This window comes from Melospiza melodia, chromosome 26 (genome assembly GCF_035770615.1).
Source record: "Melospiza melodia melodia isolate bMelMel2 chromosome 26, bMelMel2.pri, whole genome shotgun sequence".
Lineage (NCBI taxonomy): Eukaryota > Metazoa > Chordata > Aves > Passeriformes > Passerellidae > Melospiza > Melospiza melodia.
Window position 1 is genome coordinate 194,129 of NC_086219.1, and position 18,028 is coordinate 212,156.

Below are 18,028 nucleotides of genomic sequence, written 5' to 3' on the forward strand. Positions count from 1 at the left end.
AAATCTGAGTTCATAGCATGGTAATTTAGGTTTTACTACTGTATTTTATTGTTGGATTTTAGGACAGCTCTGAATGAAAAGTTCAATTTCCTGCATTTTCTAGATCAGAAAACTGCTTTTGCTGCCAGTGCTGCTCCAAGGCTGGAATATTTTCCTTGCAGGAAGAAAAGCAGATTTAGAGACCTAAATACAGGAATGCACCAGCTGCAGCTGTTTTTTCCAGGTATGTTCATACTGACATTTTTTTAGGCATCGTTTCCCTTTCCTGGACTATTTAAGTGTCAGTTTAATTATAAAACTTAAGTTCTAAACACAATTCTGAATTTTGGGCAAGTTCATCTTCAATATTAGCAATGGTAATTATAAATATTAATATTTATCTCTTAAATAATTACGAGTGTGACAAGGGAGAAAAAATTTTTTCTTGTGGTCACACCATCATTTCTAGAGATTTAAACCCATTTTTTTTTCCCTTGACACACATTATTTGATTTACTTGAAGGTATTTAATTCACTGCACTGGTGAAATATCAGTTGGCCTGATCTCCAGGGAAATGAAACAGATTTTTCCAGGGAAATAAAATCTGAGTAGGTTTTCTGTAAATGGTGTTGGACCTCCAGAGTGTGATCCCACAAAGGACACTCCTCAAAAACCATATTATTCACATCATTTAATGTGCAGTGAGTCCAGTCTCCATGAGGTAATTGTGATTTCCTGAATTTTTCAGTGGTACATTAGGGCAGAAAGAGGCAATCAGCTGCAGGATTGATCCCTGCAATAACCCTGCAGGGCTTCTCCAGCTCCCAACGCTCAGAAAGTCCCACCTGAGACCCTCTGGCTCCTCCAGGGGTTTGGCAGAGGCTCCCAAAGCAGTGATTTACAGTACAAGTGTGGATTTTCTGCCCCAGGGAGGCAGAAAAATCCTTTTTGTAGGCATTGAACACATTGATAAAAATTAAAAATAAACACACAAGAACACAACTCAGAAGCAAACAGCTCCAGGCTGGGCTGGACAGAGGGGATTGTGCAGCAGAAATTACAATTTGCTGCACATCCCAAGTGCAAAATCATGGATTGAACAGGGAAGGGGCACAGGGGAAGGTGCTGCTGGGTGGAACAATTTTCTCCTCCTTCCACCCCCATTTCCTTCAGCTCCCACAGTGGCAGGGAAAGGGCATTTCCCCAGGGCATTGCTCAGCATGAAATCCTCCAGGTGGGATTTTTGTACAAACCAAAGTGTGGGAATGAGCTCAGACACCACAGCTCCAATTTGTGCTGCCACACAAGGCCACAAATATTGCTGTAAATGCACACAAGCCGCTGCGCTTGGGCTTGAAAAGAAAAACCGTTTCCAGCTTTGCCAGGAATAAAAAAATTTAAAACTTCAATCCCTTAGCAGCTCATCCTAATGTGGAATTATTTTTCTAACTCTGCACAGCTCCTCCTAATGTGGATTTTTTTTCTAATTGTAGAGATGTAAAAAAAGGTGTAAAAAAAGCCTATTCCATGTTTATGAAGTGGCATAACTTGGCCAACTCCTCAGCTCCAGGCTGGAAAGAAAAAGTGGAAATAACCAAATAATAAATGTGCAAAAATGTTATTTTCACTCTGGGCTCATCCTGGCAGGATGGGTCGAGCAGCCTGTGCTGCAGAAAGAGCTCCTGGCTCATGCTGTAAGGTGTGGGAATAAAAAAAAAATCCCTTAGCACCTCAACCTAATATGGAATTTTTTTTCTAACTGTACAGATGTAAGAAAAGGACTGGTCCACATTTATAATATGGACTTGTTTTGCCAATTCCTCAGCTCTAGGCTGGAAAGAAAAGTGGAAATAACCACGGACAGTGTGTTGCTTGTGCATAAATGTCATTTTCAGCCATCAGGGCAGATAGAGCAGCTTGTGCTGAGCAAAGAGCTCCTGGGTGATGCTGTAAGGTGGGAATATAAAAAAATCAATCCCTTAGCAGCTCAACCTAATGTGGATTTTTTTCCTAACTTTAGAGATGTAAGAATAGAACTGACAGATGTAAAAAATAACCGGTCCATGTTTACAATACGGAATCATTTTGCCAACTCCTCAGCTCCAGGCTGGAAAGAAAAAGTGGAAATAACCATGGACAGAATGTCTTGCTAGTGCAAAAATGTCATTTTCACCCCAGCACCACCGTCAGGGCAGCTACACAAATAGTTCCTGGGTGATGCTGTATGCTAGGAATAGAAAAGAATCAATCCCTTAGCAGCTCAACCTAATGTGGAATTGTTTTCTAACTTTAGAGATGTAAGAATAGAACTGACAGCTGTAAAAAAATAACCGGTCAACATTTATAATATGGAATAATTTTGTCAAATCCTCAGCTCCAGGCTGGAATGAAAAAAGGGAAATAACCACGGACAGAATGTGTTGCTTGTGCAAAAATGTCATTTTCAGCCATCAGGGCAGGTTAAGCAGCTTGTGCTGAGCGAAGAGCGCCTGGGAGATTGCTGTAAGGTGGGAATTAAAAAAATAAATCCCTTAGCAGCTCATCCTAAATGTGGAATTTTTTCCTAACTTTAGAGATGTAAGGTAAGAACTGAGAAATGTGAAAAAATTAAAGGTCCACGTTTATACCGTGGGATAGTTTGGCCAACTTTCCACCTCCGGGCCGGAAAGAAAAAGTGGAAATAACCACGGACAGAGTGTGTTGCTTGTGCAAAAATGTCATTTTCAGCCATCAGGGCAGGTCGAGCAGCTTGTGCTGAGTGAAGAGCTCCTGGGTGATGCTGTAGACATCTCCGATGTAGGGGATGGCTTCTCCCAGCATGGCCACGGCCTCCTCTTGCGAGCCCACGTTCATGATCTCCAGGAAGGCATCCCGGGAGGGCAGCGTGCAGAAAGCCACGGTGGCCGCCTTGCGGACAACCCAGGGGTGGTGCTGGGCCAGCGAGGCGTTGTAGGCGTCGGTGCAGAGCACGGAGGTGCGCGGCTCCCCCGAGCGCAGCCCCTCCAGGAAGAGCTGCAGCCAGCGCAGGGCGCGGTGCAGCCGCAGCACCGTGCGGCAGCCCGAGTCCGAGCGGGCCCGCAGCGCCGCCAGCCCCGCCGCCAGCTCGTGCTGCACCAGCGACTGCAGCGACACGAAGCCGTGCTGCTGCTGGTGACCTTCCAGCAGAGCCACCTTGGCCACGGCGTCCTTGGAGATGAAGGAGAAGACGGCGCCCAGGCTCTGCAGGAAGCTGAGGGGGAGAGGGGAGTGGTGGGTTAGGTGGGCGAGGGGTGGGGAGAGAAGCGGAAAAAATGCCTGAGGGGTGAAAAAAACCAACCCCAAAGCCACCTCGGGGGGAAAAGAGAACACTGCCGACCCCCCGCCAAAAAAACACCTCAGGGGTGAAAAGACGACCCCAAAACATCTCAGGGGTGAAAAGAGAAGGCAAAAAGCATCTGAGGGTGGCAAAGCAAAGCCAAAAAGCATCTGAGGGGGGGAAAGAGAAGCCAGAAAGTAACTGAGGGGGAAAAAGAGAGCCCAAAGAATTGCCTGAGGGGTGGAAAGAGATAGCAAAAAGCATCTGAAGGGTGAAAAGAGAAAGCAAAAGCTCCATCAGGGGTGAAAAGAGAAGACAGAACGTATCTGAGGAGTGAAAAGAGAACCCCAAACCCACTTCAGTGTGAAGCCGTCGCTCCCTGATCAGTCACTGCATCCTTCTGCCCGCAGCCCCCCCGCTCGCTGCCGGGCACTCACCGGATGAGCCCCCGCCAGCCGCTCAGGTAGGGCTCCAGCAGCACCTCTCGCTGCTCCGTCACGCACCTGCGGAAGGCGTCCAGGACCTCCCTGAGGCTGAACGGGCCCGCGGCCGCCGCCGCCATCGCGCCGCGGCGCCACCGCCGCCGCCTCCCCCTCCACTTCCTCCTCCTCCTTCCGTATGCCTCACCGCCCTCTCGGCCAATCAGCGCCGCGTCCGTCACCCGCCGCGCCCCGCGGGCCAATCCGCTTCGCGTGCGTCATTGTGGCTTGGCCAATCCGCGCGGGGCGGCGCAGGCGCGGAGGAGGCGCTGGGGCTGCGGCCTGGCCTAGGTGCATTTGCGGGGTTTTTTGTGTGTTATTTTTTGTGGTTTTGTGCTTTTTTTTGCCCGTTTTTCTGTGTTTCTACACGTGTTTTCCCGGCTGTCAGCAGTGGTGGTGGGTATTGCAGCCAAACGGGGCCGCTTTCCCGCAGGTTGTTGTTTATCACCTCACCTGTGTTTTCTGTCTCGCCTCAGGAAAAAGTTTGGGCTCTGCTTGAGTCTTCGGCCGGATCCTTGAAAAAATTGAAATGGCGCCGGTAAAACCAACGAAATCCTCTCTCGTTGTGCCCCCCTCGCATCTGCTCCTGGGCTAATTTTCTGCGCGGGTTTGGGACCTGGAGTGGGGTAAAAATGCCCGAGATCAAAGTCACCCCCTTGGGTAAGTCCGGCCTAAAATCGCCTTGAAATGCCAACACTGAAACCCTGGGGGAAATTCTGGCTCATATTTGGAATCCGTGATGTGATTCCTCTCTGCCCTCCATTGTTTTTCCCAGTGACCATTATAACTGTTTGGATTAATTAGTCAGGATTAATTAAGTTATTCTTGTAAAGGTACTGTGGTGTTGTGGAGCATTAATTCACTACAGTGCTAAAGAGCCACAGGAAGAAAATATTTCTCATTTTTCCCTGTTCAATCTTTTTTTAAATGTGGTTTGTATTGAGAGGGCAGAGGATGTACTGAGCAGCAGATCTGCTTTATCGTCCTGGATAGTTTTCAGCCTTGGTGTGGGTTTAACTTAATGAGGCTTAACGAGGGCAGAGCAGCTGGAGAAGGAGTTCTGATCCTTGCCAGATGAAGGATTTTTCTCTCTTCCTTGAAACTGCAATTGCAGGAAGTCTGTGCAGACCTTCGCCTGCTTTTATTTTGAAAGAATTGCAGCTTTTCCCAGAGGTGTTTTACCAGTGTCTTACTGGTGTTTTATTGGTGTTTTGCCGGTGTTTTACTGGTATTTTGCTGATGTTTTATAGTTATTTTGCTGATGTTTTATTGATCTTTTACTGGTGTTTTGTCAATATTTTACTGGTATTTTGCTGATGTTTTGCTGGTATTTTGCTGGTGGTATTTTTCTGCTGTTTTCGTGGTGCTTTCCTGGTGTTTTATTGGTATTTTGCTGGTGATGCTTTATTGGTGTTCTTCCAATATTTTGCTGGTGTTTTGTGATGCTTTCCTGGTGTTTTGTTGGGGTATTATTGGTATTTTCCTGGTGCTGTCTTACTGGTATTTTGCTGGTGTTTTGTGATGTTTTCCTGGTGCTTTACTGGTGGCGTTTTGATGGTGTTTTACTGGTTTTTCACTGGTGTTTTGCTGATGTTTTACTGATATTTTGCTGATATTTTGTGATGTTCTCCTGGTGTTTATTGATGTTTTTCTGGTGTCCAGGTGCTGGCCAGGACGTGGGCCGGAGCTGCATCCTGGTGTCCATCGCTGGCAAGAACGTGATGCTGGACTGTGGGATGCACATGGGCTACAACGATGATGTGAGTGTCCCCTGGGCCAGCTCCTGTCCTCCCTTCTGTCCCTCCTGCACCCCTGGGCTCCTCCATCAGCCCCTGCTGGGGCTGGGCTGGGGCAGAGCTGTTCTTCCCCCTTCCAAAATCTCCCTTCCCCTCAAGTGTTCCATGAAATATCAGCCCTCCTTTCCCTGGCTCGTGGACTTGGGGAAATGTTTATTAATAATGTTTATTAATGCAGTTGCAAATGCTCCATTCCAGCTGGGGTTGGACTCTCTGGGTTTCCTCTGAGCGGGAATCCTGTCCTAAGCTTTGGGGCAGCTCATTCCACGTGGGATCCTCATCACATTTCTGCTGCTCCAGGGGGAGAGAACGAAACTCCTGATTTTGGCTTCCCTGACCCAGCAGGAAAGGAATAATGGCACAGATATTCTGTAGGATTTAGTTCAAGCAGCAAATGTGCTGACAGGAAAGCTTTTGGGGCTTTGTACTTCAGAGCCAGGATGTGATCACTTCCTGTTTTATTTGGGAGATAAAATTATTTATTTATGAAAGGGTCAGTTTCTGTTTGTGCTCTCTTTTCTGCCTCTCCCTGCACACAAAAACTGCCTAAAGAGTGCTCAGCACATTCCCAATGTCCCATTCCCTCCATTTTTGTTGGATCACTGATGCTGGTGTTATTGGAAAAGGATCAGTACGTTCCCAGTGTCCCATTGTCCCATTCCCTCCATGGTTTTTTGGATCACTGATGCTGGTGCTGCCTGGAGAGGCCTCAGCACATTCCCAATATCCCATTCCCTCCTATTTTTGTTGGATCAGTGGTGCTGGTGCTGCCTGGAGAAGGATCAGCACATTCCCAAAGTTCCAGGCCCTTCCCTCCATGGTTTTATTGGATCTGCTGTTGTCTGGAGAAGGATCAGCACATTCCCAGATCCTTCCATCCATGTTTTTATTTTTAATTAGGAGTGCTGGTGCTGCCTGGACAGAGCTCAGCACATTCCCAGTGTCCCATTGTCCCATTCCCTCCATGTTTTTTGGATCACTGATGCTGGTGCTGCCTGGACAGAGCTCAGTACATTCCCAGTGTCCCACTGTCCCATTCCCTCCCTGTTTTTGGATCACTGGTGCATTCCTGCTGGATCTCCTGTTTTCCCCCGGCTGTAGAGGCGCTTCCCTGACTTCTCCTACATCACCCAGAATGGCAGGCTGACTGATTTCCTGGACTGTGTCATCATCAGGTGAGGCTCCTTCCTTCTCCCACCTCTTTTTGTGCCATCCTGAGCCCACCCCTCATATTTTACCTGCTTTTTCCTCCCTGAGAAGATCTGGGAGCCACCCAAACTGAATTCTGTGCAACCATTTAGTTGGTTTTTTTTTTGTTTGTTTGGGTTTTTTTTTTGCAGCCACTTCCACCTGGACCACTGTGGGGCCCTGCCCTATTTCAGCGAGATGGTTGGCTATGATGGCCCCATCTACATGACCCACCCCACCAAGGCCATCTGCCCCATCCTGCTGGAGGACTACAGGAAGATCACCGTGGACAAGAAAGGGGAAACCAACTTCTTCACATCACAGATGATCAAGGACTGCATGAAGAAGGTGGTGGCCGTGCACCTCCACCAGACGGTGCAGGTCAGGGGGCTTGCAGTCAAGGGGGTAAATTGGAAATGTACCTAATTAATCAAGAGATTAATTTGGAAATGTAGCTAATGAGTCATGGGGTTACATTGGAAATGTAGCTAATTAATCAATGAGTTGTTGGAAATGTAGTTAATTAATCAAGGAGTTATGTTGGAAATGTAGCTAATTTATCAAGGGGTTAAATTAGGAATATAAGCTAATGAATCAATGGATTAAGTTAGGAATGTTGATAATGAATCAAGGAGTTAAATTAGAAATGTAGCTAATGAATCAATGAGTTAAGTTAGAAATGTAAGGTAATTAATTAAGGGGTTAAATTAGAATTACAGCTAATGAATCTAGGGGTTAAGTTAAAAATGTAGCTAATTAATCAAGGGGTTAAGTTAGAAATACAGCTAATGAATCAATGGGTTGAGTTGGAAATGCAGCCAATGAATCAAGGGGTTAAATTAGAAATGTAGCTATTAGGCAAATTCTCCTTCCTCCTTTTGAGTAAATCCAGAGGGATTTAGATTTCCACATATTTCCAATTGGAGTTGAAATACTGGCATTGCTGAGTGGTTTGCTGTTTGTATTTTATATCTATATAAAGTTGAAATGCTGGCAGTGCTGAGGGTTTGCTGTTGGCAGGTGGATGAGGAGCTGGAGATCAAGGCTTACTATGCAGGCCACGTGCTGGGAGCTGCCATGTTCCAAATCAAGGTTGGCTGTGAGTCTGTGGTGTACACTGTGAGTATGCCCAAAGTTAGAATTATTCCCTTTTTTTAGCTGTAAATATTCCCAGATATCTATATTTTATATCTATATATAATGATATATAATTATATATAATTTTATATATATATATAAATTTTATATATTTATATTATTGATACACAATATATTATATATAATATCTATTATATTTATATTTTATTATTCATATATTATCATGTATTTATATTAATGGTATACTGTGGTTTATATTATATGTATACTATATATTATATTTATGTATTAGCATATATATATATTATTTATATTACATTCTGTTAGATATTTGAGTCTCCATTGGTTCAAAAATCTCTTGGGGTTTCTTTTCTCCCCTCAGGGTGACTATAACATGACACCAGACAGACACTTGGGGTGAGTAAAAAGCTGAATTTCAATTTTTATGTGAATTAATTTAAACGAAACTACCATAGAGCTCCAAAGGCACCCTTTACTCCCATTTCCTGCACCACTCCTTAATCCAGCTTGGAGATTTTCAGATTTAACCCGCCAAACACCCTTTCCTGCTGTGATTTTGGGTTGAATATTATTGCATTTAGAACTGGTAATAAACTGGACAAATACTGCTTTTTGAGCTCTGTAATTTCAATTCTGAGCAGGATTAATTCAAATTAAGCTACCACAGAATTCCAAAGGTATTATGGGATTTATTCCCATTTCCTTTATTTTTTATTTTTCTTTATATATTTATTCCCATTTCTACTTTATTCCTATTTCCTGTGGACACAGTGACATTCCCCAATACAACTTGGAGATTTTCAGATTAGAAACACCAGAAACCGTTTCCTGCTGTGATTTTTGAATTTTAATGCATTTAAATTAATGCATTTAAAACTGGTAATAGACTGGATAAATATTGCTTTTTGAGCAATCTCAATTTTGAAATTTTAATTTTTGAGCTCTGTAACTTCAATACTGAGCTGGATTAATTCCAGTTAAGCTACTGTAGAGTCCCCAGAGCCCACTTTCCTCCCATTTCCTGTGCCATTCCCCAACCCACCTTGGAGATTTTCAGATTTAACCCAGCAGAGCCCCTTTCCTGCTGTGATTTTGGGTGGAATTCCCTGTTTTCAGGGCAGCCTGGCTGGACAAGTGCCGTCCTGACCTGCTGATCACTGAGTCCACCTACGCCACCACCATCCGCGACTCCAAGCGCTGCCGCGAGAGGGATTTCCTCAAGAAGGTGCACGAGACTGTGGAGAGAGGAGGGAAGGTACAGAAGGAATGAAAATAAGTAAAAATATTAAATAATAAAGAAAAACAAATCATAATAAATATATGAAAATAAATAAGAATTAAAAAATAAATAAATAAAATAAAAATAATTATAAAATAAAATTTAGAAATAAATATAAGTAAAATTATAATAAAATATAATTAAATAAATAAAAATAAAATAAATTAAAAATATACTCAAATAATGAAAATGTAAGAATTATTATTAATACTAAGTAATAAATAATGATAAATATGTAATTGTCTTTCCTACACATTAACAAATCCTCAAAAATATCAATCAGTGCTGGAGATTGCAGTTATCAGTTGGTGACTGAAAATGTAATAATGGAAAATTATTATTATATCTATCATATATCATTATTTATATTATTGTATATGTGGTTATATATCGAATATAGTATATAAAAAAGTAAATATAATAAAATATGATTATACAATATATTATATACTTGATAATATATAATATATAGTAATATATTAATATATAAATATATATTATTATATATATATTATATCATAAAATAGAAATATACTACTACTACTACTAATGTAATTAATAATATTAGTAAATGAATGCTGTTTGGCTCTGTCAGACTGAACTCCCCCTGTGTTCCAGGTTCTCATCCCAGTTTTTGCCCTTGGCCGTGCTCAGGAACTTTGCATTTTACTGGAAACCTTCTGGTGAGCCCCCGCTGCTTTTGGGATCCTTTGTGTGTGATGAGTGCTGGAAATGTAGGAGTTGATCTGTGGGGAGACAGACACTGAAACCTGCCTGGGCTTGAATGCCACTGACAATATAGAATAATATATAAATTCATCAATAAATAATGTATATAATAACATAGAAATATATTTAATATATATTATATATATTATTTAATATTCCTTCAGGAGTGGAATTGCCCTGGGTGCAGGGAGAGCTAAAATTAAAATTATTAAATATTGAAAATATTTAATACAAAATAGTTATTTCTAGCTCATGAAAACAGGGAAATACACCCCAAAAAAACCTTGGGAGACTCCCCAGCTTTATGACCAGCTGAGATATATATACTATATATTATATATTAGATATATATATATGAAAATACATATATATAATATTTGTTTATTTATAATATATTTTAATATTATTTTATATGGAGCTATATGTTATATATGCAATATATTATATATAGTTATATATATCATGTTTTATTATATATATCATATGCTATATATAGTATGTTATATTATATGTATGATATGTTATGTATAAAACATGCTATATTGTGTTATATGTGTTTAATTTCATACGTATAAAAATATGTTATATAATATATAGCATAATATCATATATTTTATATTGTTCATTATATATTATATATTTGCCTCTTTCTTTTCTTGCAGGGAAAGGATGAACCTGAAAGCTCCAATTTATTTCTCCACGGGCCTGACAGAGAAGGCAAACCATTATTACAAACTGTTTATCACCTGGACCAACCAGAAAATCAGGAAAACCTTTGTGCAGAGGAACATGTTCGAGTTCAAACACATCAAAGCCTTTGACAGAGCCTTTGCAGACAACCCTGGGCCCATGGTAGGAGAGGCTTGGGAGCTTTTTTATTCCAGATTTATCCCAAATTCTGGGGGGAAAATCAGCCTGAGCATCCTCCACCCCAGCAATCCCAACACAAAACGTCTCATGGCCAGGTCATATCTTTAAATACCAAATTTCTTTAATTTCTTTGATTTTTTACTTCATTGAAAGTGAAACACCCAGAAAAAAATGAAAATTTTGAATGTTTATACCATCAATCCCACCTGAAAACATCCCATGGCCAGGCCATCTCTAAATATTATATCTCTTTCTGTATTTCTCTGAATTTTTTGTTTCATTTAAGGTGAAAAACCCAGAAAAAAATGATTGATGTTTATGCCATCAATCCTACCTCAAAACCAGGGCATTTCTCTTTCTGAATTTTTATTTCATTAATGGTGAAACACCCAGAAAAAAAAAAAGAAAATTTTGCATGTTTATGCCATTAATCCCACTTAAAAACCTCTCATAGCCAAGTCATCTCTGTAAATATAAAATTCCTTGATTTTCTTTGAATTTTTATTTCATTAAAAGTGAAACACCCAGAAAAAAAATGAAAATTTTGCATCTTTATTTCCTCTACACATCCTGATTCATACCAGGGTTTTCTTTTCCACACAATCTTTTATTGGATGCTCTGCACAGATTTAGGCTATTTCTATAAACCATGGAAAAAATGGGTTTTTGCATCTTTGACTTGCAGGTGGTGTTTGCAACCCCTGGGATGCTCCATGCAGGACAATCCCTGCAGATCTTCAGGAAATGGGCAGGGAATGAGAAGAACATGGTAAGAAATTGGGGTTTTATGGGGTTTTTATTGTTTTTTTTTTTTAATAGGATTTATTGGTTTTTTTGGGGGGTTTTTATTGGGTTTTTATGTCTCATATTAATGTGAGTCGAAACTACTGAGATTATGGCAAAGCTTTTCTTGAGGAGCTGGAATTAAAGGACAAAAATCCTCTTTGAACTAACTCTATTTTGTGACATTTTTATGTTTTAAATGGATTTCCCAGGCTAAATCCATGGAATTTTTGATTTTTTTGGGTTTTTTTTTTTCCAGGTGATCATGCCTGGCTACTGTGTCCAGGGAACTGTGGGCCACAAAATCCTCAGTGGGCAGAGGAAGCTGGAGATGGAAGGAAGACAAATTGTGAGTTGGATTTTCAATTCCCAGCACTGAAAATACCTCAAAATAATCTTTACTTTTGGAGTTGCACTTATTTGGGTATTTTTTCCTTTTTTGCTTTAGCAAAGTTTGATTTGTTTTATTTTTTCCCGCCTTTTGCATTAATTCCTGCCAAAAAAAAAAACATTGAAGGGCCCTTTGATTCTGCTGTAAAATTTAGGTGAATAAGTTTTACTAAAACTTAGGAAGTTTTACTTCTTAATTATTAAATAAATTAATAATTAACTAAATTCTTAAAATTTCTTTAAATACTTAGGGGCATTTTATACTGTTAGTAACAAGGCAGGTGAAATTGATATATTTTCACATTTCAATTGATATATTTTCAATTTTTCATTTTTCAATTGATATATTTTTCCATTTTTCATTTTTCAATTGCTATCTTTTCACCCATATAAAGCACATTTGGGTAATAAAACACCAGCTGACCTGCAATATTTGATTTTTGCGACAAATATTGTCTGAAATGAGGCAATTTGAGCTTTTCAATTACAGCAACTTTGTGTTAAGGCAATTTAGGTTTTCTCCTTTTTCCTTTTAAATAAATCCAGAGGGATCTGGGTGTTCCTGGGTGTGTCCCAAGGAATTCCCAGTTCCCAGAGCTCTGCTCTGTTCCTCCCAGCTCGAAGTGAAGCTGCAGGTGGAGCACATGTCCTTCAGTATTTGATTTTTGTGATAAATATTGTCTGAAATGAGAGAATTGGAGCTTTTAAATTATGACAGTTTTTGTCAGGGCAATTTAGGTTTTCTCCCTCTTAATTTTAAATAAATCCAGAGGGATCTGGGTGTGTCCCAGAAGAATTCCCAGTTCTCAGAGTTGTGCTCTGTTGGAAGTGAAGATGCAGGTGGAGTACATGTCCTTCAATATTTGATTTTTGTTTCTTGACAAATTTTTGTGACAAATATTGCCTGAAATGTGGCAGCTGGAGTTTTTAAATTGCAACAGCTTTTTGTCAAAAAAATTTAGGTTTTCTCCTTCCTTGGAAGTAAATCCAGAGGGATCTGGGTGTGTTCCCAAGGAATTCCCAGTTCCCAGAGCTGTGCGCTCTCAGTTTCTCTTGTCCCCAGCTGGAGGTGAAGATGCAGGTGGAGTACATGTCCTTCAGTGCCCACGCAGATGCCAAGGGCATCATGCAGCTGATCCGGCAGGCTGAGCCCAGGAATGTGCTGCTGGTGCACGGGGAGGCCAAGAAAATGGAATTCCTGAAGCAGAAAATCGAGCAGGAGTTCCGTAGGTATCCCTGGGCAGGGGGAGGGAGCCCTGAACGGCTGGGAATCACATCTGGGGCCCTCAGCATGGCCGGGGAGGGGGGCACTCACAGCTCCCCTCGAGGAAGTGATGATTCTAACACCTTAATTAACATTAATTAAACCCTGTTAATTGCAGTGATCCCCTTGGACATAAATTAGAACTGTTTTCCATGTGAGAGGAGGGAATGGAATTAAAATTTTACACATTTTGGATCAATTTTGGATCCTTCAGCAAAGTTATGGAGGGTGGCACTTACAGCTCCCCTCAAGGAAATGATGCCTGTAATACCTTAATTTACGTTAATTAAGTTAATTGCAGTGATCCCCTTGGTCATGAATTAGCATTGTTTTCCATGTTAGAAAAGGGTATTGAATTAAAACTTTGCACATTTTGGATCCCTCAGCACAGGTAGATGGGGTGGCACTTACAGTTCCCCTCAAAAAAGTGAGGCCTCTGACACCTTAATTAATATTAATTAATTGCAGTGTCCCCTTGGATGTGAATTAGGATTGTTTTCCATGTTAGAGGAGGGATTAGAATTAATATTTTACACATTTTGGCCCTTGGGGTGACATTTACACTTCCCTTCAAGGAAGTGATGCCTGTAACACCTTAATTAACACTAATGAAGCCCAGTTAATTACAGTGATACCCTTGGACATAAGTTAGGATTGTTTTCCAGTGGAGAGGAAGGAATGGAATTAAAATTTTACACATTTTGGATCCATTTTGGCCCTTTGGGTGGCATTTACACCTCCCCTCAAGGAAGTGACGCCTGTGACACCTTAATTAGCATTAATTAATTGCAGTGGCCCCCTTGTAGCTGAAGTTTCTTTTGTTACTGTTCCCTTTGCAGATGTCAGCTGCTTCATGCCAGCCAACGGAGAGACCACCACCATCCTCACCAACCCCTGCATCCCTGTGGACATTTCCCTGGGCCTGCTCAAGAGGGAAACAGCCATAGGTGACTCTGCCCACCCCATTTCCTCCCTGCTAATGGGTTATAAAGCTGTAAATTTATATTGAAAATAGAATTTAGATGTAATTTTTTATTTAAAATTTAGATGTAGGTTTATATTTAAAATATAATTTATGTGTTTCAAATCAATGTGCACACCCTGCCTGGTTTGCTACACGTGTGTGCTTGATTTGGGAGATAAACTGAATAGATAAATATATATATAAAAATAAAATATTTATATTATTAATATAATTATTATATATAATTATATTATTGATAATATAGTCATATTATTAATATAGTTATATTAATAAATATATACCATAACTACATTATTACTATTTCTATATTGATAGATATATTTTTATATTTATTTATATAAATATATAGATTATATATACTATATATAATATAAATATATATTTATAAACAGAATTTTAGAAAAAAATAATCTCACTTTTACATGAGGAAGTGCTCTGGGAAGAGAGGGAGTTGCTCTGTATCATTAAATATTGATTTTAGGTGTCAATATTGCCCTGTTTAGGTGCTGCCCCTGATGCCAAGAGGCCCAGGCTGATGCACGGCACGCTGCTCATGAAGGACAACGTGAGTACAGAGCCCTCAGCTGCCCTAGGGCCTCACAGGGTGGGTTTGTGTCCTCTGCTTTTTGTGCCCTCTGAGGGTGTTTTTTGTGTCCTCTGAGGGTTTTTTTCATGTCCTCTGTGTTTTATGTCCTCTGAGGCTGTTTTTTGCCCTCTGAGGCTGTTTTGTGCCCTCTCAGGGTGTTTTTTATGCCCTCTGAGGTGTTTTTGTGCTCTCTGGAAGTGCGGTCCTGTTTCAGACACGCAAAGAACACAAATTACCGCCAGCGCTTTCACTTCCTCCCAACAAAGGAAGTTCATCTGCAATGTCATCTTTCTTTTCAAACATCGCTCCCCTGCTAGAGCTTCAACCACCTTCCAGAGACCAGCTGGATGCTGTTAAATATTTATTTATTTATAATTATTGCGGTGGGTGTTTTGTCCCACTCTCAGCTCTCCCTTTGAGCAACAAACACTCCACGATACCCCAGCCCAGAAAGGGAATGCCCTTCCCTGCTTGGCAGCACCAAAACTCCCCCAAGCTCTGAGGATTAATTTTCTCCCTTTAATCTCTTTTTCCCCCAGAGTTTCAGGCTGGTTTCCCCAGAGCAGGCCCTGAAGGAGCTGGGGCTGGCTGAGCATCAGCTGCGCTTCACCTGCCGCGTGCACATCCAGGACCCGCGCAAGGAGCACGAGACCGTGCTCAGGGTCTACAACCACCTCAAGGGGTGAGCCCTTGGGGGAATCCTTAACATCTGAGGGGTTGGGAAAGCTGCAAAAGGCCTCAGAGACAGCAGAACTGTGATCAGAGCTAAGCAAGAGCCATGAGATTGGTCAGCAGAAAAATTACATAAGAAGTAGAAAAGTAAAGACAAATAGAACAATGGTTTGTATATTAACGCTTCTCTAGAATAACTCCCTAAGCTACAGAAAAGTCTATCTAGAGAGATATTAGGGAGTTCTAAGCTTAATAATGCAGCTCTGTGTATTGTGTTTTGAGGCTTACAAGCAGGTAGTGTATTTGAAATTAGCAAGCATTGTTTTAACCAACAGGATTTGTGCTTATAGTGGTTGGATAGAACTACTGTCAATGTGCTTTTGCTTTGTGTGATTGGTCACAAAACTTTTTACAACTACAGCGTTGTCTGCTGCTGGAATGTGAGCTGCTGGGATCTTCCCATTGTCATAGCCATGGAATGAGACTGATGCTGGAAAATAAAACAGCTCCAGGCACGTTCCCAGCAGTCCTATCCCATTCATGACTTGTACACAGCCCCAGCCAGCAATGAGCCCTGAGCCTTGGCAGGGCTTTTCTGGCTCTCAGGCATTCAACTGATTCTTTTATCCCCATGGTTTTTTATCCCCATGGTTTTTAAGCCCACGTTTTCAAGCATGGGGTTGGAAAAGTTAAAGGAAGTGGAACAAACCAAAGCAACAACTTGTAAGAAGTGGAAGATCTCTCCAGCCACCGCTCATGAGAATTGTCTTGGTTTGGAAAGAGGTTCTGCTTAAAGAAGGCAGGAGCCTCCCCTGAAATGGAAAATGTAAACCCACTCCCTTTGAATTGTTGTAATTTTGAAATTAAGGGGCTCTCAGGCAAAAATATGGGAGTAGGAATAACAGTTCTTTATTAGGGAAATGAAAAAAAAATACAAATGCAATAGTACAAAAAGAAAAATCACCAAAATGAGCAGTGGATCAGCTCCTTTTCCCTTCTTGGGCTCAGAACTGGGATTTGGGATGAAAACCCAGCATTTATTTCCCAAATAAACCCCAAATTTCTCCTTTCTCTGCAGGGTTCTGAAGGATTACTCAGTGCAGCACCTCCCTGATGGCTCCATCACTGTGGAGTCCATCCTGATCCAGGCCACGGCTCACTCTGAGGACCAGGGAACCAAAGTCCTGCTGGTCTCCTGGACCTACCAGGTGGGAATTCCTCATTTCTCACCCAAATCCCTCCATCCCAACCCTGCCTCCTCTGGCTTTGAAGGAATTTGCAAGACGAGGGGCAGTCCCTGGTGTTTTCTGAGCAGAAATGATTTGACAGCTCTGTTAAGCAGAGAACTTCTGGGCTAATTCCACTTAATTCAGTTCTGACTTAAGTATTTCATTTTGTATTTCTAACTTAGAAAATTTCAAACAAATAGAGAACTATTTCTGATTTAAACATTCTTTTATTTGAGTCATCCCATCACCTTCCCTTTCTGTGGCTGGATTATTAAACGTCCTGGATTATTAAATTATTAAATTGAACTTTCTGGACTATTAAATTTTCTGGATTATTGGATTTTTCTGGATCATTGAACTTTCTGGATTATTACATTTTCTGCATTATCAAATTTTCTGGATTATTAATCTTTCTGCATTATTAAATTTCCTGGATTATTAAACTCTTTCTTGACAGCAGGAAATGCCTTTGGAAGGCAAAGCAATAAAGCCATTTATTCCTTGATTTCCAGCAAAAATGAGGCTTTTCCTCAAAAAAACCCTCAGGTCCTTGGAGAAATGGAATTTCACAGCAATAGTTTGTAAAAACAGCCAGAAATGAATTTGTGGATTATTTCACTTTTTAAACACAGCTCACATTAGATCCTGCAAGGTCCAGGAATTCTCTCAGTCCATTCCTGGGCACCAAAATTGAATTTACTGCCTCAGGTGGGACAATCCAAGGAGGATTTTGCTCTCATGCTGTTTATTTCTTCTGTTTTAGGATGAAGAGCTGGGCAGTTACCTGACATCCCTGCTGAAGAAGGGGCTGCCCCAGAGCACCCCCTGAGAGCTGAGCCCAGATTTAATTTTGTTTACATTTTCAATGCTTTTTTTCTGCTTGATTTTAATAAAAGAATTTCAGTGTTTGTCCAATTCCTGCAGTGACACCAGCACTGGGATTTTCCCCCTTGGAAAAAAACAGCCAGGGAGTCAAGAATTTGTTTTTAAATAGACCTGAGGAGCTATTTACACATTAAAGTAAAAGTTACTCAGTGTTCTCCCCTCCCACAGCTGAAAATCCCCTGCTTAAAATTAAAATTTAAAGTATAAAAGCATCACAGAAAGTAAAAAACCCTAAATGTACTGAAAACCAAGCAGCAAAACATCTTTAATTCCTCATCCTTCCCTCAGGCTCAGCTGCAAGGAGCCTCTAATCCAATTTTTTTACATTTTTCAATAAGATTGTGATAAAAGGAGTTCCCCTCCAGTGCTGGGAGGATTTCCCACTGGGAAAAAATGGAATAAAAAAAAGGCATTTCTGCTCAAGGTAAAGGATTCTTAGGGGCTGAGGCTCTCACAGTACCAGGAATTGGAATTTTCCAGCGTTTACAAAAGTTGCAGC

The 18,028-nt window shown here is 41.0% G+C and overlaps 2 protein-coding genes across 3 annotated transcripts; one reads left to right on the top strand and one right to left on the bottom strand.

Annotated features, from left to right (window-relative positions):
- Positions 1-656: 656 nt before the first annotated feature.
- Positions 657-3,845, bottom strand: CPTP (ceramide-1-phosphate transfer protein). The gene is made up of 2 exons (XM_063176834.1): positions 3,713-3,845; positions 657-3,209 (listed from the first exon to the last, which is right to left on the bottom strand). The coding sequence occupies exons 1-2, from the start codon at positions 3,835-3,837 to the stop codon at positions 2,711-2,713; spliced, it is 624 nt and encodes a 207-aa protein (XP_063032904.1). The 5' UTR covers positions 3,838-3,845; the 3' UTR covers positions 657-2,710.
- Positions 3,846-3,997: 152 nt separating this feature from the next.
- On the top strand, positions 3,998-17,559 carry INTS11 (integrator complex subunit 11). 2 transcript variants are annotated; one of them, XM_063176837.1, is made up of 18 exons: positions 3,998-4,045; positions 4,231-4,414; positions 5,417-5,514; positions 6,652-6,725; positions 6,891-7,119; positions 7,759-7,857; positions 8,219-8,253; positions 8,974-9,112; positions 9,755-9,819; positions 10,528-10,717; positions 11,421-11,504; positions 11,778-11,867; positions 12,972-13,134; positions 14,012-14,119; positions 14,661-14,722; positions 15,283-15,425; positions 16,494-16,623; positions 17,408-17,559. In XM_063176837.1, the coding sequence occupies exons 2-18, from the start codon at positions 4,387-4,389 to the stop codon at positions 17,471-17,473; spliced, it is 1,803 nt and encodes a 600-aa protein (XP_063032907.1). In that variant the 5' UTR covers positions 3,998-4,045; positions 4,231-4,386; the 3' UTR covers positions 17,474-17,559. The 2 variants fall into 2 exon arrangements, with proteins under 2 accessions (XP_063032907.1, XP_063032906.1); XM_063176836.1 differs by having other exon boundaries at positions 4,015-4,150.
- Positions 17,560-18,028: the final 469 nt, after the last annotated feature.